Source organism: Oncorhynchus kisutch, linkage group LG14, assembly GCF_002021735.2.
Source record: "Oncorhynchus kisutch isolate 150728-3 linkage group LG14, Okis_V2, whole genome shotgun sequence".
Taxonomy (NCBI): Eukaryota; Metazoa; Chordata; class Actinopteri; order Salmoniformes; family Salmonidae; genus Oncorhynchus; species Oncorhynchus kisutch.
Genome location: NC_034187.2, coordinates 23,927,090 through 23,954,762, shown reverse-complemented (window position 1 = coordinate 23,954,762; position 27,673 = coordinate 23,927,090). Strand labels below are relative to the sequence as shown.

At 42.7% G+C, this 27,673-nt stretch overlaps 2 protein-coding genes across 3 annotated transcripts in view; one reads left to right on the top strand and one right to left on the bottom strand.

The window, feature by feature from the left end:
• Positions 1 to 22,550, top strand: part of enpep (glutamyl aminopeptidase) — a 27,720-nt gene extending 5,170 nt beyond the window's left edge. The window contains exons 2-20 of one of the 2 annotated variants that reach the window (XM_020501329.2): positions 808 to 949; positions 1,504 to 1,638; positions 3,730 to 3,850; positions 3,961 to 4,115; positions 9,908 to 10,021; positions 10,130 to 10,264; positions 10,365 to 10,430; positions 10,662 to 10,727; positions 10,861 to 11,021; positions 11,142 to 11,224; positions 11,340 to 11,476; positions 11,587 to 11,642; positions 11,748 to 11,898; positions 20,344 to 20,417; positions 20,516 to 20,620; positions 20,807 to 20,977; positions 21,190 to 21,330; positions 21,518 to 21,599; positions 21,781 to 22,550. In XM_020501329.2, coding sequence (XP_020356918.1) covers positions 808 to 949; positions 1,504 to 1,638; positions 3,730 to 3,850; positions 3,961 to 4,115; positions 9,908 to 10,021; positions 10,130 to 10,264; positions 10,365 to 10,430; positions 10,662 to 10,727; positions 10,861 to 11,021; positions 11,142 to 11,224; positions 11,340 to 11,476; positions 11,587 to 11,642; positions 11,748 to 11,898; positions 20,344 to 20,417; positions 20,516 to 20,620; positions 20,807 to 20,977; positions 21,190 to 21,330; positions 21,518 to 21,599; positions 21,781 to 21,930 — 2,245 coding nt within the window. In that variant the 3' untranslated portion in view covers positions 21,931 to 22,550. Of the gene's footprint in view, positions 1 to 807; positions 950 to 1,503; positions 1,639 to 3,729; positions 3,851 to 3,960; positions 4,116 to 9,907; positions 10,022 to 10,129; positions 10,265 to 10,364; positions 10,431 to 10,661; positions 10,728 to 10,860; positions 11,022 to 11,141; positions 11,225 to 11,339; positions 11,477 to 11,586; positions 11,643 to 11,747; positions 11,899 to 20,343; positions 20,418 to 20,515; positions 20,621 to 20,803; positions 20,978 to 21,189; positions 21,331 to 21,517; positions 21,600 to 21,780 lie in introns of both variants that reach the window. The other variant, XM_020501327.2, reaches the window with a different exon arrangement.
• Positions 22,247 to 27,673, bottom strand: rrh (retinal pigment epithelium-derived rhodopsin homolog). Its single transcript, XM_020499900.2, has 7 exons — positions 27,281 to 27,673; positions 25,011 to 25,201; positions 24,289 to 24,388; positions 23,959 to 24,112; positions 23,683 to 23,851; positions 23,295 to 23,473; positions 22,247 to 23,145 (listed from the first exon to the last, which is right to left on the bottom strand). Exons 1-7 carry the CDS (start codon positions 27,384 to 27,386, stop codon positions 23,040 to 23,042), a joined length of 1,005 nt encoding a protein of 334 aa, XP_020355489.1. The 5' UTR covers positions 27,387 to 27,673; the 3' UTR covers positions 22,247 to 23,039.

Genomic DNA, 27,673 nt, shown 5'->3' with positions numbered 1-27,673 from the left:
AATGACTGGAACGAATTGCAAAAATTACTGAAGCTGGAGACTTTTATTTCCCTCACCAACTTTAAGCATCAGCTGTTAGAGCAGCTTACTGATCACTGTACCTGTACACAGCCCTGTAAATGGCACATCCAACTACCTCATCCCCATAGTTTTTGTTGTTGTTGCTCTTTTGCAGCCCAGTATCTCTACTTACACATCTATCACTGCAGTGTTAATGCTAAATTGTAATTATTTCACCTCTATGGCCTATTTATTGCCTTACCTCCGTAATCTTATTACATTTGTACACACTGTACATATACCTTTTCTATTGTGCTATTGACTGTACGTTTGTTCATCCCATGTGTAACTCTGTTGTTTTTGTCGCTCTGCTTTGCTTCATTTTGGCCAGGTCGCAGTTGTAAATGAACTTGTTCTCAACTGGCCTACCTGGCTAAATAAAGGTGAAATAAAAATTGTAAAAACCATTTCAAATCAAATTTAATGTCACATGCGCGGAATACAATTTCACACCTTACCGTGAAAGGCTTATTACAAGCCCTTAACCAACAATGCAGTTCAGAAAATATTTACTAAAAATAAATAAAATATATATATAATTTTTTTAAAGTAACATAAAATAACAATGAGTCTATATACAGGGGGTACTGGTACCGAGTCAATGTGCGGGGGTACAGGTTAGGTACATTTAGACAGCCACAATCCAGTAAACACTGCATAGTTCAACATTAATTGCAAACAACATAATAGCAAAATGGGGAGGCTTAGTTGTTCATGGAATCATGCCATGTTTCTTTTTCTCCCAAGAAAAATTGCTGCCACCGACCATGAGCCAACAGACGCCCGCAAATCTTTCCCCTGTTTTGATGAGCCGAACAAAAAGTCCACTTACAATATTTCCATCACCCACGACAAGGACTATGGAGCCCTCGCCAATATGCCAATGGAGGTACAGTCTATGCATAAAAAAAATATCAACACAAGTACTACAAATTGCTCCTTATATAACATTCTATATTTAAGCAATAAGGCATGAGGGGGTGTGGTGTATGGCCAATATACCATGGCTAAGGGCTGTTCTTAAGCACGATGCAAAGCAGAGTGCATGTATACAGCCCTTAGCTGTGGTATCTTTTCCATATATCACAAACCCCCGCGGTGCCTTATTGCTAAAAGAAAGGCTTTTTCATACCTGTGGTATATGGTCTGATATACCACGGGTGTCAGCCAATCAGCATTCAGGGCTCGAGCCACCCAATTTATAAAATGCATAAATGTATCGACAACTTATTGAATGTATCACAAAACAGGTGGCATATAGTGTTACCGGTTAGTTTTCTTGAAACTGCAATGGGAGTCGCACACAGAGAGAGAGGAGAGTGAGTGTCATGAATGCAAGAGCAGGAGCCATCAATCTTCTGCTCTGGATCTTTGGTACTGAGAACACAACTATAAGATGCTGTCTGACATCTTCATTAAACCACAGAACCTCTTCCTTTCCAGGGCACCCCAGAAACGCTTCCTGGCAATAAGATCAAAACGTTCTTTCAGAGGTCCGTTCCAATGAGTACCTATTTGGTATGTTTTGCTGTGCACCAGTTCACGTTTGTGGAAAGGAACTCGTCCCGAGGAATTCCTGTAAGTACTTGCTATTTTTCTCAGCAGTCATTGGTCCTTCCATAACTTAAACTAAGAAAAGACTGACTGTATAACATGTTGTAAATCATTGTATAGTCTACAGTTGAGAGTAAATGTTGTAACAATTTAAGCCTGTGAAGTTCAATGTTTTAAATGGTGGAAAAGCTACACTACATATTCACAAAAGTGTGTGGACACCCCTTAAAAATAGTGGATTTGGCTATTTCAGCCACACCCGTTGCTGACAGCCACACCCGTTGCTGACAGGTGTATAAAATCGAGCACACAGCCATGCAATCGCCATAGACAAACATTGGCAGTAGAATGGCCTTACTGAAGATTTTCAACATGGCACCTTCATAGGATGCCACCTTCCCAACAAATCAGTTCATCAAATTTCTGGCCTGCTAGAGCTGCCCCGGTCAACTGTAAGCGCTGTTATTGTGAAGTGGAAACATCTGGGAGCAATAACAGCTCAGCCGCGAAGTGGTAGGCCACACAAGCTCACAGAACGGGACCGCAAAGTGCATCTGGATGCAACGTCAGCACATGAACTGTTCGTCAGGAGCTTCATGAAAAGATTCCATAGCCGAGCAGCCGCACACAAGCCATAGATCACCATGCGCAATGCCAAGCATCAGCTGGAGTGGTGTAAAGCTCTCCGCCATTGGACTCTGCAGCAGTGGAAACGTGCTCTCTTGAGTGATGAATCACAGTCCGACAGACAAATCTGGGTTTGGCAGATGCCAAGAGAATGCTACCTGCCCCAATGCATAGTGCCAACTGTAAAGTTTGGTGGTTGAGGAATAATGAGTTTATTTTATTTTTACAGGGACAGTGCACTTTAATCAACGTTTCAGTAAAAGTGCCTGTTTTAGCAAGCTGGCAAATTTTCAGCCGCAGTCCCTGGGCAGGTTATTAAAAACAATTACAATATAGACAATAGCAACATAGGACAAGCAGGACATAGCATACAGACATAGAACAAAAAGCAGCAAGACAAAATTCATAAAAACAACAGTGTTTCCACACCTCACAAGTTACAGACAACAGACATGGAAAGCGGCAACACACAGCTAGGGACCATGTTCACAAATCTGATTGACCTTTAGCCATGTCTTCAAGCATTTTGTGAAAGTGTGATATGTGGTGCAGTTATGTGTGTCTGACGGCAGTGTATTCCAGACATGGGAAGCTTTCACAGAGAAAACGGATTTACTAAAGGTGCTTTTCCTTAAGGGAACTATACAGTCACCTCTCATGGCAGACCTTGTGGATCTGCTGCCATATGTTTGGGTTTGGCCTGGGCTAGGCCCCTTGGGGGACGGGCTTTTCCTGTTTCAGCATGACAATGCCCCTGTGCACAAAACGAGGTCCATATAGAAAGGTTTGTCGAGATCGGTGTGGAAGAACTTGACTGACCTGCACAGAGCCCTGACCTCAACACCATCGAACACCTTTGGGATGAATTGGAATGCTGACTGCGAGCCAGGCCTAATGGCCCAACATCAGTGCCTTACCTCACTTATGCTCTTGTGGCTGAATGGAAGTCTCCGCAGCAATGTTTTTTTATTTAACCTTTGTTTAACTAGGCAAGTCCATTAAGAACAAATTCCCCGGCCAAACCCAGACGACGACGCTAATTGTGCACCGCCCTATGGGACTCCCAAACACGGCCGGATGTGATACAGCCTGGATTCCAACCAGGGACTGTAGTGATGCCTCTTGCACTGCGCGACTCGGGAGCCCAATGTTCCAACATCTATGGGAAAGCCTTCTCAGAAGAGTGGAGGCTGTTATAGCAGCAATGGGGGGGACCAACTCCATATTAATGCATATGATTTCGAATGTAGTGTAAGTACAATGTTTTAAATGGTGTAGTTTATCTATCTTTGGTCTCTGATCTGCGTCACAGCTGTTAGTCTTTTGTGTTGAGTTTTCAGCCGTTAGTGGCATTTTACAATGCAAATGTTTGTTACTGGACAATATAAAGAATTATACTGTCTTGATTAAATGTAAACACACACACACTTACACATTCTGTAGTGTATACACACTTAACAACTCTGCTTTCAAATCCTTTTATTCCAGTTGCGAATCTATGCACAGCCTGCACAAATCAGGACTGCGGAGTATGCAGCGGACACGACAAAGGTTATTTTTGACTACTTTGAGGAATATTTCAACATGAATTACTCCATCCCAAAGCTAGGTAATTTGCGATCTCCTCTGTCTGTAAACTGTTGTGACCACTGGATAAAATGTATTAATAATGCGTTATACACACACATGGTTGCATAAAATGTTTTTCTCTTCTACCAGATAAGATTGCCATCCCTGACTTTGGCACGGGGGCCATGGAGAACTGGGGTCTGATCACCTACAGGGAGGCCAACCTCCTCTATGATGAGAACCAGTCCTCGTCGTACAACAAACAACGTGTGGCCAGTGTCATTGCTCATGAGCTGGTCCACCAGGTGAGAGACTCATGTCCCCAACATTCCCACAACAGAAACACTACCACAACAGAAACACTAAAGAACGCTCCAGAGTTCTTCATTATTCATGTTACAGTGGAAAACTACTGGAACACATCTTATAGTGGAAAATCAAGTCAGATCTAATATTTATAATCATAGAGTGACCCAAAGCTCAATCACCCAAGATTTTTATTACGGTATTGTGTCACCATGATGAAGCCTAAATGAGGATGTAAAGTCATGAGGCAACCATTAGCGGCAGAACTCAATGTTTAGAAAAGAGAACCACCATATCTTTGTTCCAATCAATAGCTTGGAAAGGTTTTACACTGACCCTGAATTTGGTCATGAAAATACTAGTGTTCTATTGAAGTACGTCAGCCCTCCAGTTATCCATCAAACCTTTTATGATAGGCAACACAATAAGACCTTTTTCCAAGATATCATCTCTTTATTGTTCGGCAATAAGACGGTGATGGTGCTGTCCATAAAGTTTTATGAATTGTCCAAAGTTAAAGGACTGAGCGGCAAGTGAGAGCTGGCTGCTGTTTCCTTGTTTCCATAGTCTGTTAACAGGAAGGTGAATATCAGCATAGTTGCAACCAAACCAGAGTTAGAACCCAACCTGGTCTCAGAGCATTTCATGCTATTCTGTAGGTAAATCGGAGACGCTCCAGCTAGTATGTGGTATGGTTACATACCAAACGTCAAGGCCTAGCAACCCAAAGTTTGCGAGTTCAAAAGTTATCACAGACAACTTCAGCATTATAGCTAATTAGCAACTTTTAAACTACTTACTACTTTTTAGCTACTTTGCAACTACTTAGCATGTTATGTTCCCCTAACCTTAACTCTTCCCCTAACCTTAACCATTTAACCTAACTCCTAACCCTAATCCCTAGCCTAGCTAACATTAGCGAGCTAGCTAGAATTCATGACATATCATACATTTTGCAATTCATAACATGTTTAATGTTTTGCAAATTCGTATCAAATGTTATTGGTCACATACACATGGTTAGCAGATGTTAATGTGAGTGTAGCGAAATGCTTGTGCTTCTAGTTCTTCTAGTTCTGCCAAACCCAGTGCAGTAATATCTAACAATTCCCCAACAACTATCTAATACACACAAATCTAAAGGGATGGAAAAATATATGGATGAGCGATGGCCAAGCGGCATAGGCAAGGTGCAATAGATAGTATAAGGTACAGTATATACATATGAGATGAGTAATGTAAGATATGTTAACATCATTAAAGTGACTAGCGATTCATTTATTAAAGTGGCCAGTGATCTGAGTCTCTGTGTAGGCAGCAGCCTCTCTGAGTTAGTGATTACTGTTTACCTATCTGATGGCCTTGAGATAGAAGCCGTTTTTCAGTCTCTCGGCCCCAGCATTGATGCACCTGTACTGACCTCGCCTTCTGGATGGTAGCGGGGTAAACAGGCAGTGGCTCGGGTGGTTGTTGTCCTTGAATATCGTTTTGGCCTTCCTGTGACATTGGGGCTGTAGGTGGCTTGGAGGGCAGGTGGTTTGCCCCTGGTGATGCGTTGTGCAGACCACACCACCCTCTGGATAGCCTTGCGGTGGAGGGCGGTGCAGTTGCTGTACCAGGCAATGATGCAGTCTGACAGGATGCTCTTGATTGTGCATCTGTAAAAGTTTGTCAGGGTTTTAGGTGACAAGCCAAATTTCTTCAGCCTCCTGAGGTCGAAGAGGCGCTGTTGCACCTTCTTCACCACACTGTCTGTGTGGGTGGACTATTTCAGTTTGTCTGTGATGTGTACGCTGAGGAACTTGAAGCTTTCCACTGCTGTCCCTTCAATGTGGATGGGGGGTGCTCTCTCTGCTGTTTCCTGAAGTCCACGATCATCTCCTTTGTTTTGTTGATGTTGAGTGAGAGGTTGTTTTTCTGACACCACACTCTGAGTGCCCTCACCTCCTCCCTGTAGGCTGTCTCGTCATTGTTGGTAATCAAGCCCACTACTATTGTGTCATCTGCAAACTTGATGATTGAGTTGAAGTCTTGCTTGGCCCCGCAGTCATGGGTAAACAGGGCGTACAGGAGGGGTCTGAGCATGCATCGTTGTGGGGCCCCAGTGTTGAGGATCAACGAAGTGGAGATGTTGCTTCCTACATTCACCACCTGGGGGCGGCCCATCAGAAAGTCCAGGACCCAATTGCACAGGGCGGGGTTGAGACCCAGGGCCTCCAGCTTAATGATGAGCTTGGAGGGTACTATGGTGTTAAATGTTGAGCTGTAGACAATGAACAACATTCTTACATTGGTATTCGTCTTGTCCTGATGGGATTGCATCGTCTGTGGACCTGTTGGGGCGGTATGCAAACTGAAGTGGGTCTAGGGTGGCAGGTAAGGTGGAGGTGATATAGTCTCTCAAAGCACTTCATGATGACAGAAGTGAGTGCTATGGGGCAGTAGTAATTTAGTTATCTTTGCCTAAAACATGTGAGGAATGTAGACTGGGATAGGGAGTGATTGAATATGTCTGTAAACACACCAGCCAGCTGGTCTGCGCATGCTCTGAGGACGTAGCTAGGGATAGGCCAGCAGCCTTGTAAGGGTTAGCATTTTTAAATGTCTTACTCACGTCGGCCACGACGAAGGAGGGGGGGGGGAGCAGTCCTTGTTAGCGGGCCTCGATGATGGCACTGTATTATCCTCAAAGCGTGCAACGGTTTTTAGTTTGTCTGGAAGCGAGACGTCGATGTCCGTGATGTGGCAGGTTTTCCTTTTGTAGTCTGATTTCCTGTAGACCCTGCCACATACGTCTCATTTCTTATTGCGACTCCACTTTGTCCCTATAACGACATTTTGTTTGTTTGATTGCCTTGCGGAGGGAATAACTATACTGTTTATATTAATTCATATTCCCACTCCTCTTTCCATGGTTAAATGCGATGGTCAGAATTCAGAATTGCGTGAATGCCGCCATCTATCCACAGTTTCTGGTTAGGGTAGGTTTTAATAGTCAGTGGGTACAACATCTCCAATGCACTTCCTTATAAACTCACTCACCGAGTCAGTGTATAGATCGATGTTCTTCTCTGAGGCTGCCCGGGAAACATTTCCCAGTTCGCATGATCAAAACTATCTTGAATCGTGGATTCCGATTGGTCAGACCAGCGTTGAATGGTTCTAGTCACGGGTACATCCTGTTTGAGTTTCTGCCTATAAAAAGGTAGGAGCAAGAGGAGCAAGAGGGAGGTCCTTGTATGCATCATGGAAGTTAGAGTAGCAGTGATTGTATTGCTCGCGTGAGTGCTGCAATCAATATTTAGGTAGCCTTGTTCTCAAATTTGCTTTGCTACAATAAATGCAGCCTCAGGATATATGGTTTCCAGTTTACAAAAAGAGTCCAGTAAAGTTCCTTGAGGGCCGTTGTGGAGTCTGCTTGATGGGGTATTTATACACAGTTGTGACGATAACTGACAAGAATTCTCTTGGGAGATAATATGGCCGTAAGGAATTCTAGGTTGGGTGAGCAGAAGGACTTGATTTCCTGTATGTTGTTATGATTACACCATGAGTCGTTAATCATGAAGCATACACCCCCGCCATTCTTCCCAGATAGGTGTTTATCGCTGTCAGCGTGACGCATGAAGAAGCCCAGTGGCTGAACCAACTCCGACAACGTATCCCAAGAGAGCCATGTTTCCGTATAACAGAGAATGTTATAATCTCTGATTTCTCTCTGGATGGCAACCCTAGCTCTAATTTCATCTACCTTGTTGTTAAGAGACTGGACATTGGTGAGTAGTATACTTTGAAGCATTGTGCGGTATGCACGCCTACGGAGCCTGACCAGGAGGCCGCTCAGTCTGCCTCTTCTGCGGCAACGTTTTTTTGGGTCGGCTTCTGGGATTAGATCCACTGTCATGGGTGGTGGTCCGAACAAAGGATCCGCTTCGGGAAAGTCGTATTCCTGGTCATAATGTTGGTAAGTTGACGTCACCCTTGTATACAATAGTTCTTCATGGTTGTAAGTAATAATTCTTACGATTTTCTAAAATACTACATAGTTTCCTAAGAATTTGAAGCGAGGCGACTATCTCTATCGGCGTCACATTTTGTATATTTATAACATATTGTACGTTTTTCAAATTCACAACATAATATGAATTATAATTTGGAACATATCATACAAAATTGGGGATGGACATCCACAAATTAATACATACCATACGAAACTTAACATATACTAAATGGAGTGTCTCGGAGTTACATACAGAATAATACGAAATGCTTAGATACAAACAACCTGGATCACAATGATCACAATGTGCAGTTCAGACAGTGATCAAATCATAAAGTAATAAATACTGTTGGGGAAGCTTTTCTGAAATCATAGTTGACCAATTACTTCACACTGGAAGAAGTTAAGCTACACTTAAGAAAAATATAGTTTACTGAACTAAAGCTATTTTGAAAAAATGGTTCACTACATCCAAGCCACTTAGTGAAATATTATCATATCTAAATCTGAAATGTCATAGTCTACAAATTTCAAGAAAATATCAATCTGAGGTCAGATGTTAACAGAATGTGTAATTTTGCCTAATAAACACAGAAAACATGTTTCAAGTGAGAATTAGGAAGGTCTGATACTTGCCTTATTTTATTTGAGCAAAACAAGTAGTGTGTAGTTCCAGTAGTTAGCTACACCACCAAAACAAGTAATTAACTACTGACAAGACGAACAAGATTATAATTTGGTTAAACTAGTACCGAGCTACAGTAAAATGTTGTTTAATTACTAGTTGAACTACATGTAGTTCACAACTCTCCAACACTGGCAAGTAGTGAACTACATGTAAAACACTGTCATATTCAATCAGTAGCAATAAAACAAGCATGTAAATCCACACAAAATGATATGTCATAAGATAACTGTTTAAGGTGAATGTGAAAAAGCTTGTTCGGTAGGATTTGAATTTACAAAATACCTGGTAAATACCAGTAGAAATTGTAGGTTTATTTGTTCATATTGTGCCTGTTTTTGTGCCTGTAGCTTTGTTTTGTGTTTTATATTGTATGCAGAGCCAAAGAGTGTTACACTGAATGTTTTGATATTTTGTGTGCATGAAAATGTATTTACAGTGAACTCCAAAAGTACTTGGACAGTGACAAATTCTTTGTTTTGGCTCTGTACTCCATCACGTTGGATAATCCTGAATGAATTGTGAATAATGATAAGTGAGAAAGTTAGAGGGATAAATATCATACCCCCCCAAAAGTGCTAACCTCCCCTGTTATTGTAATGGTGAGAGGTTAGCATGTCTTTGGGGTATGATATTTGTTCATCTAACATTCTCACTCATAATTATTCACGATTCATTCAAGACTATCCATAACCATGGCAGCATCCACATTAATGTAATAGTGTTTAGAAACATTAAATTCTTATTTACAATATAAGTGACTCCAAAATTACATAATACAATATTTACCATTAATTTCTATTGGGCACAAAATAATCTGAAGCAAAACCAAAACAAACAGCGAATGCATCCAACAAGTTTGTAGAGTCACACACTTGATGTAGTCATTGCGTACTAGGAATAAGGGACCAAATGAAAAAATTTTGCCACCGTGGGTGGACGCCCTAATCAGGTTACGTACCCAATGCATATGGGTCTGGCAGATTTCTCAAATGGCAAATGTCGGGCTCCACATTTTCCTAACCCTGCCACACTCTCACTCATACACACTTGTTTTGAAATCAATTCAGCTGTCAGATAACTTTGTATGTTGGATTTTCCTGCAGTGGTTTGGAAACATTGTGACCATGGATTGGTGGGATGACCTTTGGCTAAATGAGGGCTTTGCCAGTTTCTTTGAGTACATCGGTGTAGAGAAGGCTGAGCCTCTCTGGGGAATGGTGAGTCCATCTGACAGATGCTGAATTGAGTGATCTGAAATGGAATTGTTTTAATCCCAATTCTGGTTATGAATAGATTCTACATCTACTTCGTTCTGTCTTTACCAGCGTGACATCATGATCATCAGTGATGTACTACCTGTCATGGTGGACGACGCCCTCGTCACCTCCCATCCAATCATTGTGGATGTGTCAACTCCGGCTGAGATTACCTCTGTGTTTGATGGTATATCCTACAACAAGGTAATCTAAAACCACCACGTTTCACTCTACTACATGGGATGAAATAAAATGTACTTCAATTAAATTTGTCTTGAAATTTGTTCCAAACATCTTCCTGTAGGGGGCATCAATTCTCAGGATGGTGGAGGACTGGTTGGGTCGAGACAACTTCCGAGATGGTTGTCGGGTAAGAATCCATTTAATTTGACGTAAAGTGGATAGAAGTATCCCTACACCAAGTCTCTTGATCCCTATTCAGTCAATAGCAGAATTATTTGGTAATAGTGAGTGTTAGGGACATGCAATTACTCAACAATTACTGTTGAATTAAAATTATGATTACTGTCAGATACGTAGCTTGTATTTTATTTATCATAAAATCTATGGATAGTAACCTGTTTTTCTCTCCCTTCAACAGAAATATTTGAAAGATTTCCATTTTCAGAATGCCAAAACAGCCAACTTCTGGGCATCCCTTGCTAACGTATGTTTGTCATATCTAATTTAGTCATAGTAGTTTCAAAATATCAAAGTTGATATTATTGTTGATATTATTGTTAATATTTCAATACATCTAGTGTACTTGTGTGTTACACACTAACATTTTTGGGTTGCAGGTGAGTGGGTTGCCTGTGGCAGATGTGATGGACACATGGACCAAACAGATGGGCTACCCGGTATTGGACCTGTCTACTGCCGGTACTCAGACCAAACTCACCCAGCGCAGATTCCTGTTGGACCCCAATGCTGATACCACCCAGCCACCCTCACCACTCAGGTCAGTGATTCAACACACTATTAAGTCCCTTTGTGATCGTTGGTTGATTTCCCGATGGAAGTCAGCTATATTTCTTAGGATAAACCTGTAAATCCTAAAAGGGCTATGCTTTTCTTTCAGCTACAAGTGGACCATCCCTGTTAAGTGGCACTCAGTGGATAGTAATAAGAATATGTCCATCATGTTCAACAAGTCCAGTCCAGGTAAAGATACTTCTGTCTAAACACTTTGCTTGACCTTTTTAAAATTACAGTTCCAGCCTCTGGTGACAACATGTATTTCATTAAATAGAAATTTGTCTCTCACACTAATATCTAGAGCAAGTCTTAGCTGACTATTTCCCTGCAACGGATGGACTCCTGAAGATCAATAACGACCATATCGGATTCTACAGAGTCAATCACCATGACAGCATGTGGCGCACCATTAGTCAACAGCTTCAAACAAATCACAAGGTAAATATCAATCAAATCTGCTACTATAGTATCAGAGGTAATATTACGTTTTAATCTTACCAGTTCATAGGTTGCACTTATCTTAATCGGCAGGACACTTTCTTTACTAGGAGTTTGACGCTGCTGACCGATGCAGTTACATAGATGATGTCTTTGCTCTGGGAAGGTAAACCAACATTAACGACATTCACTTGAAGTACATCTGTCAATTCAGTTGCTCTGACCTTTAGAAAACTGTGATGAAATGTCTTGTTCTTATCGGCCTCATCAGGGCAGATGTTGTCGATTATGGAAATGCATTCAACCTGACAAAATACCTGACCAATGAGACTGAGTACATCGTCTGGGAACGTGTGTCTTCTTCCATTGCCTATGTGCGAGACATGTTGTCTGACGACACTGTTCTTTACCCTAAATTCCAGGTGGGTCTGTTTTCCACTTAATTTTTGTATATAGTGTGTATATATATATATATATATTTTTTTTTACAGGTGAATTATGCCCTCTGCTGGCCAACTAGAACACACACCAAATAATAATCTTGGGAGTTTGCTCATACAGGTAACTGCCAAAATAAAGGAAACACCAACATAAAGTTTCTAAATAGGGCATTGGGCACCACGAGACAGAACAGTTTCAATGTGCCTTGGCATAGATTCTACAAGTGTCTGGCACTCTATTGAAGGGATGTAAATAGAGGTCGACCGATGATAATTTTTCAACGCCGATACTGATTAAAGATTAAAAGATTAAATAAAGGTGGAAAAAAATGTTTTTGTCCAAATCGGTGTCCAAAAGTACCGATTTCCGATTGTTATGAAAACTTGAAATCGGCCCTAATTAATCGGCCATTCCGATTTAATCGGTCGACCTCTAGATGTAACAACATTCTTCCACGAGAAATTCCATAAATTCCATAATTTGGTGTTGTTGATGGTGGTGAAAAACGCTGTCTCAGACACCGCTCCAGAATCTCCGATAAGTGTTCAATTGGGTTGAGATCTGGTGACAGACAGCCATGGCATATGGTTAAGATAGTTTATGCTCATCAAACCATTCAGTAATCTCTTGTCCCTGTGGATGGGGGCATTGTCATCATATGGGGGCATGGCCATGGTAGCCAAAATAATGGCCTGCCCATCATAGTTACAGAGCATTCTGAAAGTATTCAGACCCTGACTTTTTCCACTTTGTTACGTTACAGCCTTATTCTAAAATTGATTAAATTGAGTTTTTCCCTCAGTCTACACACAATACCCTGTAATGACAAACAAAACACAGGTTTAAGATTGTTTATGCACATTTATTTAAAAAAATAAAACCTGAAATATCACATTTACATAATTATTCAGACCTTCTACTCAGTACTTTGTTGAAGCACCTTTGGCAGTGATTACAGCCTCGAGTCTTTTTGGATATGACACTACAAGCTTGGCACACCTGTATTTGGGGAGTTTCTCCCATTCTTCTCTGCAAATCTTCTCAAGCTCTGTCAGGTTGGATGGGGAGCGTTGCTGCACAGATATTTTTGGGACTCTCCAGAGATGTTCGATCGGGTTCAAGTCCGGCCTGATTGGTGGAGTGCTGTAGAGATGGTTTTCCTTCTGGAAGGTTCTCTCATCTCCACAGAGGAACTCTGGAACTCTGTGAGAATGACCACCGAGTTCTTGGTCACTTCACTAACCAAAGCCCTTCTCCACTGATTGCCCAGTTTAGCCGGGCGGCCAGCTCTAGGAAGAGTCTTGGTAGTTCCAAACTTCTTCCATTTAAGAATGATGGAGGCTACTGTGTTCTTGGGGACCTTGAATACTGCAGATTTTTTTTTGTGTTCTTCGCCAGGTCTGTGCCTCGACACAAATCCTGTCTTTGAGCTCTACGGACAATTCCTTTGACCTTATGGCTTGATTCTTGCTGTGACATGCACTGCCAACTGTGGGACCTTATATAGACAGGTTTGTGTCTTTCCAAATCATGTCAAATCAATTGAATTCACCACAGGTGGACTCCATTCAAGTTTGTAGAAACATTTCCAGGATCATCAATGGAAACAGGATGCACCTGACCTCAATTTCGTCTCATAGCAAAGGGTCTGAATACTTATGTAAATAAGGCAGAAATTTGATTTATATAAATTAGGAAACATTTCTAAAAATCTGTTTTCGCTTTGTCTATATGGGGTATTGGGTGTAGATTGAAGAGGAGAAAATGTATTTAATCCATTTTGAATAAGCCTGTAACAACAAAATGTAGAAAAAGGAGTCAATACTTTTTGAATGCACTGTACATATACAGCTCTGGAAAAATGAGACTTCTGCAAAATGATCCGTTTCTCTGGTTTTACTATTTATAGGTACAGTTGAAGTCGGAAGCTTACATACATACATCTTAGCCAAATACATTTATACTCAGTTTTTCACAATTCCTGACATTTAATCCTAGTAAAAATGCCCTGTCTCAGGTTAGTTAGGATCACCACTTTATTTTAAGAATGTGAAATGCCAGAATAATATACATTTATTTCAGCTTTTATTTATTTCATCACATTCCCCGTGGGTCAGAAGTTTACATACACTAAATTAGTATTTGGTAGCATTGCCTTTTAAATGGTTTAACTCAGATCAAATGTTTCAGGTAGCCTTCCACAAACTTGCAACAATAAGTTGGGTGAATTTTGGCCCATTCCTCCTGACAGAGCTGGTGTAACTGAGTCAGGTTTGTAGGCTCCTTGCTCGCACACGCTTTTTCAGTTCTGCCCACAAATTTTCTGGTGTTTTCTGATGGTGTTCTTCGGCTTGCAAGTCACCCCCGTATTCCTCCAAACATAACAATGGTCATTATGGTCAAACAGTTGTATTTGTTTCATCACACCAGAGGACATTTCTCCAAAAAGTACCATCTTTGTCCCCATGTGCAGTTGCAAACCGTAGTCTGGCTTTTTTATGCCGGTTTTGGAGCAGTGGCTTCTTCCTTGCTGAGCGGCCTCTCCGGTTATGTCGAAGTAGGACTTGTTTTACTGTGGATAAAGATACTTTGGTACCGGTTTCCTCCAGCATCTTCACAAGGTCTTTTGCTGTTGTTCTGGGATTGATTTTCACTTTTCGCACCAAAGTACGTTCATCTCTAGGAGATATGACGGTATGACGGCTGCGTGGTCCCATGGTGTTCATACTTGCATACTATTGTTTGTACAGATGAATGTGGTACCTTCAGGAATTTGGAAATGGCTCCCAAGGATAAATCAGACTTGTAGAGGTCTACAATGTTTTTTTTCTGAGGTCTTGGCTGATTTCTTTTGATTTTCCCATGATGTCAAGCAAAGAGGCACTGAGTTCGAAGGTAGGCCTTGAAATACATCCACAGGTACTCCTCCAATTGTCTCAAATGATGTCAATTAGCCTATCAGAAGCTTCTAAAGCCATGAGACCATTTTTTTGAATTTTCCAAACTGTTTAAAGGCACAGTCAACTTAGTGTATGTAAACTTCTGACCCACTGGAATTGTGATACAGTGAATTATAAGTTAAATAATCTGTCTGTAAACTTGTGTCATGCACAAAGTAGATGTCTTAATCGACTTGCCAAAACTATAGTTTGTTAACAAGAAATTTGTGGAGTAGTTGAAAAACAAGTTTTAATGACACCAACCTAAGTGTAATCTAAACTTCCCACTTCAACTGTACATTCTAAAATATTATGGCACTGCCATAATATAATATAATTAACACAGCACCAACAATCCAACCTTGCTGTTACAGAAAAGAAGGTTAAGTATGTAACCACGGTTATGTGAGTTATTTGGATCACTCCAATATATTGGTATCACTCCGCGATACATCCGAGGTGAGGATTTACAGATTTATTCCTGTGTACACCTGTATCACGGCTGTGGTCCGCCCCTATATATAGAACCCATGGCCGCGACACACATTCTCTACATCATTTTTAAGTCGCCTCTAGCGCCGTAGTGGATTGGAGTGATCCATATAGCTCACATACGTAACCTTCATTATGTTTCACTATATTGGATCACTCCAATATAATGGTGTACCGGTACCAGACTTAGTCGGTGCTAGAGGTATCTGGCCAGCCAGCGGCGAAGTCCCAGTGCAGGACCAAGATGCAGGGGCCGTCAATGTGGAAGGGGGGTCCCGGCACAGTCCCCGGAAGGGGAGGTGATGCCCAGGACCGCTGAACCAATCGCAAAGGGAGGTGCCACATTTACCCGATTGTACCTAGCAAAGGTGCAAAAGGAAGCCCAGCTGGCCGCAGCACAGATATTAGCGAGGGGCACTCTTCTCATTAGAGCCCAGGATGCAGCCACCCCTCGTGTTGAATGTGCCACCACAGATCCCAGCACTGGCCTGCCAGCCAGGCGGTGTGCTGTCGAAAACATGTCCACGATCCAGTGATAGAGCCTCTGCTTTGATAGCCCGGCCCCCAGGACTCTCTCTCCATAGCAGACAAAGAGCTGGTCTGTTGTTCTCACTGACTGTGTCCTCTCCACATAGGCAGCCAGTGCCCTTACAGGGCACAGCATGCCGGAGGGAGGCCCAGACTCCCCCGCCACTGCCGGGAGGAATGAAGGGTTGGGGCGGAGAGATATACCCCTCCCACCGGGGTCCAACCGGGACCACTCAGAACTTACCGAAAGAGCATGGAGTTCACCCTCCCTCTTCATGGAAGTAATCGCTACCAAGAAAGCAACCTTCATAGAGAGGTGTTTCAGGGAGGCAGACTCCAATGGTTCGAATTGCGGCTTTGCCAAAGCAGCCAAAACCACATCCAGCTCGCCATTGAGCGGGTCCTAGTTGGATGCAGGCAACGAACCCCTTTCATAAACCTGGAGAACAAGGGATGGCGCCCCACTGGCCTGTCCATAGCAGCCAAATACCCTCTGTGTAGAGGCTGCTAAGCCCTCATCCAAACGAGACTGCAGGTATTGGAGGACATACTGCACCTTGCATGACTCGGGCACCACCTCAATACCAGTACGCCAAGAGCAGAACAACCGCCAGCGCAACTGGTGTGCTGCGGTTGTAGCCGGTATCTATGCACTCTGCATGGTGTTCATTACATCCTCCTGTAGTCCTAACATGGACCATTGGTGTCGTTCAGTGGCCAAGCCCACAGAGTTCCCCCAGCCTGAGACAGCAGGTCCTGTCTCAGGGGAAGTTGCCAAGGTGTCCCAGACAACAGGGACAGGAGAAGGCTGAACCAGGGTTGTCTGGGCCAGTATGAGGCCACCAGAAGCAGATTATGCTCTGCCATCCTGGTCCTGTCCAGCACAGCCTGGATCAGGAGAAAATGGGGGAATGCGTAAAGCTCCAGGCCTGGCCAGGGGCCCTGGTGGCTCTGACATGGAGTACCACAGGGGGCAGTGCACAGGGGGCAGTGCGCATTGTCCAGGAAGGCAAACAGGTCCAGCTGCGCCCTCCCGGACTTGTCCTGCAGGTGCTGCACCACCTGGGGATGTAGGCTACAGTCCCAAGGTGACGGGCCCTCCCTTGAGAGCATATCCGCTGCCACATTCAGGATACAGCGTGTAGACGTTAGACTTCCCTGAGCCTAGAGAAGGAGCTTCCGTGTCATAAGATGGAGACGGTGGGACCTCAGTCCACCCTGATGGTTGATGTATCAACCACCACTGTGGTGTTCTCCGTTCTCACAAGGACATGTCTTCTCTTCAAATGTGGAAGGAAAAACTGCAGGGCCAGCAGGACAGCTCTGACATCTAGTGTATTGATGTGCCTGCCAACAGCTGCTGGCCGACCTTCCCATGGTCACACCCCCCAGCCGATCAGGGAGGCGTCTGTGCTGATCAGCTCCCAGCGGCATATCCTCAGCATTTCCACCCCACCTGAGAGAAAGGAGTGACAGCGCCACCTCAACAATGCCCTGAGGCACTGTGTGGTCACCCACAGCTGGCGGTGACGGTGGCACTTCGGGTGCAACCGGTGGGAGTTGAACCACTGTTGAAGAGGCCGGAGATGGAGCAGGCCCAAGGGAATCAACAACGAGGCCGCCATCAGCAAGCCCAACAGGCGTTGGCAGGTTAGGGCGGATACCACTCACCCCTGCCGAAAGTGGTCGAGGCAAGATAAGATCACCTGAACCCTTCTGGCGGGCAGGCGGGCTCTCATGAGGACTGAGCCCAGTTCCATGCCAATGAAGGCCACCCTCTGGGTGGGCGTCAGATGACTCTTCTTGACGTTTACAGTAATGCCCAGCCCGCCCATGTGGTTAAGGAGCATGTCTCTGTCTGACAGGACATGGGTCTTGTTCGGGGCACAAATTAACCAATCGTCCAGGTAATTGAGGATCAACAACCCTCGGGACGTGAGAGGTACCAGGACATCGTCCATGCACTTTGTGAAAGTCCGGGGTGCCAAGGAGAGGCCGAAGGGAAGAACCATGAATTCGCAAGCCCTCCCTTCGAAAGAGCTGGGTGAACAGGAACATGGAAGTACGCATCCTTCTGGTCCAGTGTCACAAACCACTGGTCCCGGGACACGGCCTTCAACATGCAGGCCGGGGACAGCATGTGGAACCTCAGTACCTTCAAGTACCCATTGAGGTTGCGGAGGTCCCGAATTGGTCGAAACGCTCAGTCTCATTTTTGGGACCACAAAATAAGTGGAGTAGAACCCACCTAGCTGTTCTGATGTCTCGATCCTGCGAATGGCACCCTTGGCCAGGAGTGAGGAGATCTTCCAGCCACAAGGTTTTCTTTAGGGGGTCGGCCACAGGGGGTCGGCCACAGTGGTGACACAAAGGACCCTGAAGGATGGGGGCCGGCACCGGAATTAGAGTCGGTACTCCTATGGATGCACACGGAGTCGTAGTGTAACGCTAACGAAACAAAAACACGACAAACCACGGGCGGAAGATACAGATCAACAGAGCACAGCGAGTGGAGCACTCAAAATGAGGGGCTGGCCATGTGGCCAGCTGCTCCAGGCTGCAAACAGCCAGTTAGTATACTTCCACGTAAGATATTACACGTACCAGTGACTTACCAAGCAAACTTCAGAAAGTTTGTACCTCAAATCCTACAGACGTCCGCCGAGAAAATGAAAGAGAACGTGTGTCGTGGCCATGGGGTCTATATATAGGGGCGGACCCCAGGCACAGGTGTACACGGGAGTAAATCCTCACATCGGATGTATCCCTCCGCCGTGGAGTGATACCAATATATTGGAGTGATCCAATATAGAGAAACATAACAACCCAACTATTGACCCAATGCCTGCAACGCAACAATTGGGTCATCAAAACAACCCAGAATTTGTTTTGTGTGTAACTTACATCTTAAAGCCATGCATGCAAGAAGCTTCGACCTTTCTGGTGCACACACATTTCTCTGTCCTCAGTTTGATTGAAGGCCTCAATCTGTATTTTTACCTTGTAACTGATTGCTTCTAAAATGAGAGAAGTAACAACAGTATCAAGATGAGCTAGCTATTATTAGTTTAAAGCAATTCAAATCTAATTGTTACAAAGAATGAATGGGCTACATTTGAGAATACATGCATTTGTTCACCTTATCAATCCTGTAGACAATACACTAATTTATCACAAAACTGTTATTAGTGATTGCACTGCAACCATATTTCCAGGGTGTTGGTGCATCCTCCTCCTAGCTTTTTCCAACACTACGGGTTGGGGAGGAGTATCTATCCACCTGCAAAAGTTATGTTTTACTGATGTCATATCAACTCATATTGTTGCTACCTTAGTTTAGCTGTTGTGCCAGCTAACATGCTACTGATGTCACGCCCTGACCAAAGAGAGCCCTTGTTTCTCTATGGTGTAGTAGGTCAGGGTGTGACGAGGGGGTGTTCTAGTTTTAACATTTCTGTTGTGTTCTAGTTTATTTTTCTATCTTGGTGTTTTGTATGATTCCCAATTAGAGGCAGCTGGTAATCGTTGTCTCTAATTGGGGATCATATTTAAGTAACTATTTTTCCCACCTGTGTTTGTGGGATATTATTTTGTGCATGTGCACCACGTAGTCACGTTTCGTTGTTCGCTCATATTAAAGATGTGGAACTCGACGTACGCTGCACCTTGGTCCAGTTCTTACGACAACCGTGACAAGTGAACCTTGACACTAGCTTATTGACATGCGTATTGGTCTTAAGACAGAAACGCATTCACCTAAAAATAAGTGTTTAGGCAAATCATTAGCTAGCTAGCTAGCTATCACAATAATTGTGCAAAAATATGATAGCTAACGTTAGCTAGCTAAGCACTAGCCAGTCAGTGGCACTGACAGATTGAAACTGGTATCAACAAAATGTTTCACTCTATCTCAAAAAACATGACATTCCTAACTAGGCATAATTTAGCTAATAAAATGTTAAAGTTCATTAGGAAGTCTAATTAGTAAGTTAGACACTCACAGGACAACTGGTAGCTACCTAGCTAGATAGCTTGGTTTCCATTTTCCAACAGATGTCCCCCTGATTGGTCATCAACGGTTACTGGTCTTGGAACTTGTTGCCATAAATTCAAGTTGAATCTTGAAGAGAATTTATTTAGTATTTTTTTAACTCTGGCGAACTTGTTGCAAAAGGTTTGCAGCAGATTCACCACTAGTGACAAATATTGCAAACTTCTGGCAACATTTTGTGGCAGACTATTTAGTTTGCATCGAATTTGCCACAAACCTGCGGGAAGTTTGCCTCAACAAACATATATTTTTTAAGGGTTACTTTGTCAGTTACCTCTACGTATGAGATAATAATGCAAACTAGACAATAGGTCTAAAACATGTCCCTTGTTTAGCTCCATGGTGGGGTGTTTTGGGGGAAACTCCCTAAGGAGGTTTCAGGAATACACTAGTCATGTCGCTTATTTCCCCTACAGAAATTATTCCGTGAGCATGTGCAGACTATCTCCAGGCAGCTGGGATGGGACGACAAGGGAAGCCAGAGAGATAGGTGAAACAAGGAGAGACAATCTACTGTATTTGATAGATCATGGGCGTATTTGCTGGATATTGATCGTAAAATGTATTGTCTATATGGGTTTTGTATAGGCTGTTGCGTGAGACAGTCCAGGGAATTGCTTGCCAAATGGGCGACCAGGAAGTGCTAAATGAGACATCTGTTTTATTTGACCAATGGATCTCAGGAAACATCAGGTAAATATTAGTCTTGAATTAAATCATTCAATGACACATGATCTACTTACTAATCCAGCTGCAGTACATGCTAATGTTAGGCCTAAACTGATGGACACAACTAACTACTGTATTAGCGTTCCTATTCTTAAAAGCATGTTTATTCCACTAAGCCCTAATGATAACATGACCTTTGACCTCCAGCAGTGTTGGAGTGAACCTGCGCCTGTTGGTGTATCGCTATGGCATGAGGAACTCGGGCACTGAGGCGAAGTGGAACTTAATGTTTGAGAGGTACAAAACAGAGACCTTGGCCCAAGAGAAGGACAAGCTCCTGTATGGATTGGCATCCGTGGAGAACATCACTCTTCTGTTCAAGTAAATAAAAAACATTCATTATCTTTAGAAATTATTTTTTACATGCATTATTCAAAATTGCTTTTAAACATAATCCAGTGAAAAGTTATTTCTAGAACCCCAGCACATTTGTTGGCAAGAGTGTGCAAAATTGTTTCTAGCAAACATTTTAGTTTATTTAGCTAGATATGACTTGAGATAATGCTGCTTGTTAGAATGGCGTTGTTTTTCAGCTTACTGGAGATGTCCAAAGATGAGAGTATTGTGAGGACTCAGGATTTGTTCACTGTGGTCCAATATGTCTCTCTGAATCGCTACGGCAAGACCATGGCCTGGGACTGGGTCACCCTCAACTGGGACTACCTAGTGAACAGGTGAGCCCATTCTCTGAGTCACTTCTCTGAGTCTGAATGGAGAGTTACTGAGTTCCGAGTCATTGAAGTGATAGTGAATGAATGGAATGCTGTAAGTAAATTTACTGAATCAGTAGCAACTGAGCCTAGAGTGACTGACTCATGTAAATACTGTGACAGTTTTCAATTTCCTTTTGTTTTGTTACAGATACACTATCAATGACAGGAGCCTGGGGCGCCTGCTGACCAGAATCAGCACCACCTACAATACAGAGCTACAGCTGTGGCAGGTTAGAACAGGGACATACTACTCATAGAATTAGAATAAGTAAATCAAACAATATACCACTTCAGTTGAGACTAGCACTGGTGTGCTTGAATTTAAGATTGACCGTGATATCTGTTGTGGATTGTCTTTTTATGGTGACTTGATTTATGACTGACTATGTTGACTGTGTGGTTGTGTTTTAGATGGCACACTTTTTCAAGCTGAACCCTAATGCCGGGGCTGGGGAGATGCCTAGGCAGCAAGCTCTAGAGACAGTGAAGAACAACATCGAGTGGGTCAGGAGAAACAAGGCAGAGATCAGCTCTTGGCTGGAGAGCAACGTCGCCTACTGATGACATCAGGTCAACAAGACTAAAGAACCCATGCCTAATCCAAATATAAAACCTTCATGCTGTTTCCATTCATGAATGAATTCAATGGCAGTGAAAGCACACCACAGGACTGCCTTTCTAAATCAAGTATCAAGTCCCTATGTCCTCCATATGCTGTTGTGCAAATCAAACACACTTTTGATGTGATTGTAACTCAGTGAGCCGCTTACTCTTTACTCAAGTGGAATCCATTTACAGTACTTAGTACCTTTCCTGCATTACCTATGGTATATTTGTGTTAAATTAAGGACAAATAAAATTAAGGACAAATAAAATAAACATTTTGACATACAAATATTTAATTTCTTATTAAGTGCTTGGACAGAATTTCAGATGTCATATTCAAATAACCATGATTACTTTTAATTTTGGGTCAGGTATATTGATCTATATGTACAGATGCATTTCTAAATAATGTTTCAAACAATGCAAAGTTTACAACTGTATATACTTTTTTAGAATGTACAACTGTATTAGAAAAAAAGAAGAGCGTATATGCACTTACTGGGAATACTGCAGTCTGGAGATGTGTTGCCACAGGAAAGGAAATAAAGAAAGTGTAATGTTGTACACAAACATACTTTATTGTTTGTTTATGCTAATATTACACTAAGGTAAAACACATTGGGAAGACAATGGCTAGAATGTCATAAAAACAGCAATTTACATGGTAAACCACAACATATCAAAATAAAATCCAGTTAATATAGAAGCACCTACCCACGTGGTCCAGAAACACTGGTATTGGACAGACTCTTCATTGATGTACAGCAATGTAGGGCAAAACTGTAAGGTTGATGATGTCTGTGTCTCTAATTACATAAAACAACTTTAGTATATTTTGAGGTACCTATAAATAATGGGTGACTTGGGATGTACCTCAGTACTCTTGAATTTAGTATTTTCCAGTTCTCTCATGACCACTGGTATGGTCTAAAAAGCTTGGTAGGGTGGGATCTTTTAAACTTTCTTACACGTATCCCATCCTCTAACAGTATACTCAATGACAAGTGTAATCAGAGTTTGGGGGAATAAAATCATCATATAATGTAACATCTAGCAATCCTCCCTCATTGGGTCAAAGGGAGCTGGGAAATCGTCATGGGAACCTGGTTGTTGATGGTGATCCGTTGTCGGGTTTGACATCGGAGCATTCCTGTGATCGCTCTTCTGAACCTGAATAGAAAGTATACAAGGACAGGATGTTAATAGGTTGTAACTACTATACACTGTGTACCTATACTGTAATTACACTTTAAATACACATAGGTATTATGGTCACTTCTATAAAGTGGGATCAACAAGAAGAAAGGGCGAAAGCTTACTTTTTGTTGACAATAACGTAGATGCAGGGGTTGTAGAAGGTGGAGGACTTGGCAAAGAGAGGACCAATGATAGCCATGGGGGCAGGAATCTTTCTGGGGTCCCCAAAGGACGCCCATAGGCACACTATGGAGTACGGCGACCACGCCACCAGGAACATGACAATCATCACTATCGACATCTAGCCAGCAACGACAGATCAGAGAGAAAGATTCATGTAGATGTAATATACTGTACATAACCTTCTGCAGATTGTTATAACCATAGAATCCTAGAATCCTGCGTGTCAGTCAAACTGTGAGGTTAAAATGGTCCATATTGAGAGGCAAAGCTGGGTTAGAAGAAGAAACATGTGAACACACAGGACTGTATGGATAAACACTGGCTTACCTTAGTCACATCCATCTGGTCTGACCAGTCCATGTTAATGCTGTCCAAGCGGTTGCTGGCTTTGTATCTCTTCATGGTGACAGACACACTGTAGTAGCAGTAGAACATCATTGACAAAGGGATGAGGAAGTTCACAGCGATTACTGCCATGGTGTAGGAGACAAAGCCCCTGGAAAAGAGTCACTGTATATGTTTAATGACATAATATTAATTTTATCTTCATGCCATATAATCCTTGAAATTACCCAAAGTTATTTTAAGTGCGTCCCAACTCACGCATCATTATTTCTCCAGTTGATGGTGCAGGTGGCACCAGTTGGGTCAGGGGCATAGCCGGCCCAACCCACCACGGGCATGGACGACCAAAAAACTGCGTTGAGCCATGCAGCCAGAATGAGGAGTGTGTATGAGCGGGTGGTCATCTTCTGCCCTGGAGAACAGTAGGAAAAGCAGGGAAAAGGTTTAGAGGTCATGCAGATGTATTAGCCTCTTGTCAGTTCACAGAGATTAGCCTATCTTTTACCAGGTCAATAGCAGCTACTACCAAGAGACTACAGGCAGATGAACTACAAACCTCCATGGAAAGTAATAGAAGACTGTAAATACCTATGTCAGGTCTACAGATGGTTAGGTAGCGGTCAATGGCCACCACTGTCAGCAGTCCAATACTGGCCATCCCAAAGAAGATGTTCAGAGCTGCATAGATCTGGAGGGGAAAACAGTCAGCAGCATCCCTCATTTCAGAATCTGTTTAGCAGGATAAAAACATTGGTTTCACGTGGTCTGAAAACAAAGAACAGGTGAAATTGAGTGGATACCCCCACAGATTTGACTTTCTCCTGTCCAGGTCTTTCAGAACTCCTAAAGGAGATTAAGAGGAAGTCTGTTTACACTATTGAGATACAACTTGGGAGCGCTCAACATAACCACAGACTGGACTTTGGCCTCAGTCAGCATATCTAATCAGAAGGCCATTGTCAATTTCACCAGCTCACCTCATGTCCAATATGTGGTTCTCAAACTCAAGGCTTCAGCCCCAGATTAGTGTCACATGGCACCGAATTCCTGATTTCACACAGCACCTCCTAAACACCATAACCTCAGATCATTAGAGAAGTCTAGAAAATGTTGTAAGAAATGCTATTTTTGGCTTGGCCACGTGAGGTGTTAAAGCACTGAGGGGCAGCTCAAACCAATCCAGCAAATGTTAAATCCATTTTCCTGCTATAGAGTTAATATGTTAATATGTGATATAGAGTTAAGTTTTTCAAATGGCAGGTTCATTCAAACAGAACCATTAACTAGCACAGTGGGCTCATTACACCAACCTGACATCCAGTGTAGCCAAACTTCCAGCTCCCGTGGAGGTCAGAGGCAGCAGACATGGGATAGCCAATGCCAGCCACTCCAATGTCAGTGAAGGCCAGGTTGATGATGATGGCATTGGTGGCATTTCGCAGCTCCTTGAACTTGACAAACATCACCAGTACCACAATGTTGCTGGCCAAACTGATGACACCTGGTGAAGAGAAACCTAAGCTTGAAATGTTTATATTTTCCAATCAGGGCCAAACTGGGACAAGAATTCGGCCCTGGTATTTTTTCCAAACCATCCCACATCACTGGGTGAGCCACCAAGCTAAAGATTTAGGCTATTTTGCAAATTAGGGCCTGTCATATGTGTTACCCTGTCAACATAGGACTACAGAATTTCCAGATTATTTTAGTTCAATGGAGATGAATTAGATACATCTTTATCTGTACTAATTTAAATCATAGGCTAATTAATTTGGGGTTCAACAGCTGAGGAAGTAGAAACTCAAAACACATTAACTAGATTGCTAACTCTAAATATAATACCCACTGCTAGTAGCCATGTATTCATCCAACAGTAAGTGTTATGCCCTAAAAAAACATTGCAGTTGTAGGCTATTACCCGTGAGACCTAACTGCCCTCCTAATAGCCATTGCACATTTTGCACACGCTTGCAGCTCCATATCTCAAAGCCAAATAAAATATCTTGGTTGTAAAATAGTTGCTATTGAGCTGAATATTGAAAGTTGAGAAGCTTCCAAGGCTGTGTTTTTCCTGCAATTGCATTTAGAAATGTTATACCATCAGAACGCATTTTTCTCGAGCGTATGGGAGGTGGAGGGTGCCTCACTCATCACAGCAGCAGCCCCCAGCAAAACAGGCACAGTGGCAGGGCAGACACTTTCATTACAGGAATCATGAGGATAATGCACTTTAACCAAAAATAGGACATTTTGAGTGAGGTGACAATGTAGAATGTGCTCTTTCTAAGTTTATCGGCACCAACTTTCCGTTGCCTATTATCCATTATCTTGGCTGTCTAATTGATGACAGAGTCGGAGCAGGTCTCTTTGATAATGCTGCGTCTAACTTCGAATGTGAGTTTGTGTGACCTCAGCTCAGAAAACTGATCATTCAAAAGCTCATTGTATATTGTTATAACATAAAAATCGTAAAAAATGATCTTAACAGGCCCATGACCTGCTGGCCATGTCACTGCTTTGAGTTTCCATTTTTTACTACCAGCCCACCCAACAAAATAATGATCCAGTCCATCTCACAGAATGGACAGATGGCCAATCGACCTCTGTTTCTGATAAATGGGTGTTAGCCTACTCAGCCTACTCAATTGAATGGCTCTGGTGTCATCTTTATTATTCTCGAAAATTGTCCCTTCTGGTCCCCTCTCCCCCCATAAAAAACACCTTCTGTTCTATTGAATCAGACTAGAATCTCAGGCCTAGCTATACCAGACACAGCAGCCATTCAAGTGATGTTGCCCAACAATAGTTTAGCAAGACTGTTTCACAGGTAAATTAATGCCAACTCATGGGGAAAACTTATTTCAAAAGGTCACACTTGCTTGGTAGGCCTACTTGTTACATAATGACACCAGCCGCCTGAGCAGTAAGAGTGTGCCAGAGCTAGATTGGCCTCTTATGAATGAGAACGACTGTGTGGGGTAGGCCTCATTGAGAAATGCTAACAGCACCCAGAGACAAGAGACACCTTTGGCCAACACACACTGATGAAGTGCAGAGGTCATGTCAGGTGATTTACCATACAGAGGGGAGAGAACACGCATCTATTTGACAGCTGCACCTTTCCAAAAACAATACCCATTTTGGTTTCCCAGTGATACCACTGCTATAGCAATCATCAATCCATGTTGAAGTAACTCTAAATCACTTATGTAGATTATAACAGTAGTATTACATTTTTTGACTAATATTGTCATAACTTGTCACACCAAGGGAGAGATGCTACAAAGGTATATTATTCAGTCAGGCATGAAGAGTTTACAGTACTGTATAAATCAATCTAAGAAGACATCAACAATCCATCATCCAAACTCTATCACAGAGGGAGCTGTTTTATCATCACAACAATTATGAATTATGTTGGAAAATAATTAGAATAGCAGTTAGAGTAGCTTATAAATAATTCTGAGAAACACATAAACACACAGAAAAACATGACAAACAAACGACAAAACGACATTACCTATACTAAAATAATTCAGTTGATTGACAGTGTTGTGGATGCTATGCAGTGCATTTGTACCTGCAGTGATAAGGTATGCCGCCACTATGTTGTGCTCCAATTGTGAAAAGGCACTTTTTCCTCCGTAGGGAATGACCTCCCCTGTGGTGTTGACTCCAGACTCCATTCCAGTGTTTCAGTTGCCTCAGTGAAAAAGACCCTATACACTAACAGTGAAATAATAGGAATATTCTACACCAGCAAGATACCTTCCAGATTCTTTTTGAGTCCACAGTAAAAAAGTGGTCCATGCAAAAGGATGGGAGCCTGTGAATAAGAAAGCTGAAACTAACGCTACCTCTCCTCCAAAAACAGAGAATGAGGGTGATTCTGGAAAGTTTTTGAGTCTCCGAATAGTGTGTTTGCATGTATGCATGTGTGTTGGGGAGTATTAAAGGATTAGAGCGAACTTTC